The sequence below is a fragment of the Cicer arietinum genome, chromosome 1, assembly GCF_000331145.2.
Source record: "Cicer arietinum cultivar CDC Frontier isolate Library 1 chromosome 1, Cicar.CDCFrontier_v2.0, whole genome shotgun sequence".
Taxonomy (NCBI): Eukaryota; Viridiplantae; Streptophyta; class Magnoliopsida; order Fabales; family Fabaceae; genus Cicer; species Cicer arietinum.
This window is the reverse complement of record NC_021160.2, coordinates 42,355,872-42,360,229: the sequence shown is the minus strand read 5'-3', so window position 1 is coordinate 42,360,229 and position 4,358 is coordinate 42,355,872. Positions and strand designations below refer to the sequence as shown.

General features: G+C 24.4%; 1 protein-coding gene across 1 annotated transcript; it reads left to right on the top strand.

Annotated features, from left to right (window-relative positions):
* The first annotated feature begins 1,562 nt into the window (after window positions 1-1,562).
* LOC101490336 (SEED MATURATION PROTEIN 1) lies at window positions 1,563-2,015 on the top strand. The gene has a single exon (XM_004488820.3). The coding sequence runs from the start codon at window positions 1,595-1,597 to the stop codon at window positions 1,919-1,921; it is 327 nt and encodes a 108-aa protein (XP_004488877.1). The 5' UTR covers window positions 1,563-1,594; the 3' UTR covers window positions 1,922-2,015.
* The last annotated feature ends 2,343 nt before the right edge of the window (window positions 2,016-4,358 follow it).

Below are 4,358 nucleotides of genomic sequence, written 5' to 3'. Positions count from 1 at the left end.
TTGTTTTTTATATATTTTTATATAAAATAAAAAAAAAAAAAAAATATATATATATATATATATATATATATATATATATATATATATTATAAACTTTTATATATCTATTCAATACTTCGTCACTTCATTTTATCTCTATTTATTTTTTTTTTACCAAATTTATAATACAATTACTATAGCTAAAGGCTATACTCATATTTTTTGTTTGGACTATGGTGACACTTTTTGTTCATTTGCAAAGATGACAATTTTTTTCTTCTTTTCTAATCTATGGCATCTATGCACAATTGGTCTATTTATCAGTTGGATATAGAAACACTTTTTTATAAGTGATTTAGATGATGAGGTATATATGGAGCAACCACTTAGGTTCATTGTTAATTAAGGATGAGTTTTTGAAGTAGCAATATCAATCACAAAGAAACGGAGTTTGAAATGTGATTCCTTTTAAAAATGTTAATGTCTGCTTTTAAATTTAAATTAATTCAAAGTTGATCTTGATTGCAAAATAAAAATCTAGAATATTTTAGGTAAGTCAAAGATGAATAAAGCAAATTATTTATAAGTGATATGTGATAGTGAGCAATAAATAAATAAAAATAGAGATAAAAATATCACACAATGGTATATTTGAATTGACCCAATATCCCGTCAAAATTCTAAATTGTAATTGTATTTAACCGATATTGTTTATAGAATATTGAATAGCTACGAACTTTTCCATATGTAATAATATTTTACTTATAATGATACAAATTAATTGATTTTATTATTATTAGGAAATTCATTTTCGTACATTACCTTATTCTAATTAGTGTTCTACAGAACTACTTTTTTTAATTCTTTAGTTCTTGATAGAATAAAAGATTCTAATTGATTAAATAAAGTCTAAGCAAATTAAATGTTTTGATCTACACTATAACTACTTTTATTATTTTTTTGAATTTTAAGGGTCTCAGTCCTTTTCAATATAAAAATTATATTTCATTGTTTTATTTCGTTGTTGACAATTATTATTTTCAAGTTAACGTTAAATAAGTTTCGGTTGGATGATTTATTTTATTTATAATAAATATCACTATAAATAATTTATTTAATCATAAAATATTAAATTTAAATTTAGAATAAAACTATTTATTTAATAAAATCCTGATTTTTTAATAATAATAAATAATATGTATATAATTTATTAATTATTAATCAATAATTAATAATATTTATTTTATATAATTTATAGATTGGTAAAATAAAATGAAATGAAGTGAAATTAAATAGGGAAGTTGTGTTTTTAAAATTGGATCAATCTATTAAACTAATCAATAACAATACAAGAGGTTCCAAATCTTAAACTAATTAAACATTTCTTGGGGAACATATTTCAATTCGACAATCAACCACTTGTCACCAAATTAAAATGTCCTAAACTTTGCTCATACACACTTGTCAATTGAATGTCCAAATAACTAGCCACGCATCACATCGCACTCTAGCCTATAAATCCATATTTTTTCAACTTCATCTTTCAAAATTTTACTCAAAAAAAAAAAAAGTATAGTTGAATTAATTAATTAATTAATTAGGTAATTTAATTATAATGGCGAAGAGCAAAGATGACATAAAATATGGAACAGCACAAGCAAGGTTATCAGAAGATGAAGCAGTGAGGGTAGTGTACAAACATGGTACACCACTTGAAGGTGGAAAGATTGCAGATTCTGAACAAGTTGATTTGTTTACAAGTGATGCACACAACATTTCAAAAAATGACCAAAAACAAAATGCAGATTCTAATCAATCTCAATTGAAACGTGATGATGACATAAAAGAAGGAGGAGGAGGAGGAGATTCTACTCACTTCACTACTGGTGCTCCTTGCTTGCCTCATAAGAACAAGCCTCCAACACTAGGTCATAAATTTTGACTATAAAATAATAAACAGTATAGCAATGTTTATGTGCTCTATGTATATATTAATGTTCACTTTTGTGTGTGTATTTTGTTACCCTATGTTTCCTATAGTCTCCTAATGTGGCATGACACATATCATGTAGCCATGCTGAAATCTTATATATATATATATAATAGATAATTTTAGTATTATCAACGTTGGATTTAGATTTAGATGTACAAGTATTTTACTATTTTAATTATGTTAATTTGTTGGTATTTTGTCATTTTAACATAAATTTTGTGAATTTATTTGCAGAATTGATATATTATTTTTTAATTTAAATGAATGGATATTTTTATTTTTTATGTAAAAAAAAAGAAAAAAAAAACAGTATATGGATAAAATGGGCAGGTAATTTAGTGGTTATGAATACGAAGGTGAAACTTAATGTTATTTCTACTTTTTACGTAAAATGTAAAACTACTACGTTGTAATGTATTTTAAAAATTTGTTCATTATTAATTTATTAATATTTTAATGATGAAATTTTATATTATATTTTATTGATGTACTAATGTTTATATATTAATTTATTAATATTTTGTATGATGAAATTTTGTAATATATTTTATTGATGTATTAATGTATTCATAATTATTTTATTTCTTAACGTCTTAATTCTTTTCTCTCGACAAAAGAGGAGAAAATATTATATATAATTTTAAAAAGTAATCTTTTGTTTATTTAAAAAAATTTATCATAGACAAAACACGAATATTATTTTTATCTAACAATAAAACTGATAATAGATAGATCGTTACTATTTGTGTCTGTGGATATTTATTGTCAGCAACTAAATTAAAAGTGTGTAAAATTATTGATCGAGTCTTGAGTTTTAAAACTCAATGATTTTGAAACAAAATCAAGTATCTCCTTTTTTTCATTTTCAATACGAGCATAAAACATTGAACATAATAATTCTGCTTATAAATAGTTTGTTTTTTGTTAATATTTGTTTTGAGATTCTATAAATTTTCATTTTTGCCTTATAAAAAGATTATCTACTTTTTTAAATTAAGCAAGAACGAAACAAGCTATTTCATTCCTATTATTCATGGAGATTATTCATAAGCAAAATATATAAAGGACTAGGGTCTTGAGTACAATATGCACATGAATATAGATCTTTAAGTTTTGCCCTTATAAATTAGGTCTTTTAAGTTTAATTTTTTTAAAAATTATTTACTTTTAATCTTTATTTTATTTTTACAGAGATTTTTTTTTATGGTTCAAAAGTATCAATTTTTTATAAAAGAAATTTAACATAAAGAGTTAAAGTGAATAAAAAAATAAACTATAAAGTTGGGAACAGATTAAAAATAAAATTTGAAAATTTTATAGATTTAAAATTAACCCTAAGTTTAATAATACCTAGTGTAGAATCTTGGGAAAAAAATTACGCTAAAATTTTATATTATAATAGCTTTTTTGTACAATAGTGTAGTTATATTGGTTCCTCGTTAGAAATAAGAACTTTTAAGTATTTTTTGAATTTTATTTTTAAAATAGTTATATATAATTGATCATAATTAAAAATTAGTGATTTGCAAATACAAATTAACTTAGGAGATTATCGTTGACTTTTATTTATGATCATTATAAAATATAATAATAATGAAATTAGCTCGCCAAACATATTCTTGTAAGTCATGAGCTTCCATGATCATGTTTTTGATTTAATTCCCAAACACACAGTACATATGAAATATTTGATTGATTTAATATTTTGAATTGAGAAATATTTCAGGCAAACAAGAAGACACCACACACTTGGAACAATAGCTTGCAACTCAAGGAATCAACCAAAGTTGGAGGATGCACTTGAGAAAGACGCAAAATGGATAGTGTTATTAGGTGTCATAGTAAAATAAGTTTAGTAGACTGATCACTATGGTCTCACACTTAAGCCTTTGCCAATGAATATAAATCAATCAACAAATAAAGCAATTGATGAATCGATTGACAAATCGATTGTCTGACTCAAAACAAGTGTTTTCACTAAACAAATCGATTGGTTAAATGTTTTTGGTGAAACCTGAGTTCTGGGATAACTCTAATCGATTGAGCAATCCATTAAGCAATCGATTTAGCAAGTCACAGAAACAACCAGTTATGGAATCAATCGATTGACAAATCGATTGTGACCAAGTTTCAAAATCAGAAATAAGTTATATGATGCAGCAAATCGATTGGAACATCAATTGATTTAGTTTTCTTAAACTCCAAGTTTGAGGCAATCAATTAGGCAATCGATTGCAGATAATCATTCATCAGAACAAACTTTGATTAAATCGATTGGCAAATAGATTTTGTCAAAATAGCTGAGGTTCTGTAACAAGCACAATCGATTGACGTTTATGCCTGAGACACTTTGATCAGACACAACCGATTGGAAAATCGATTGATG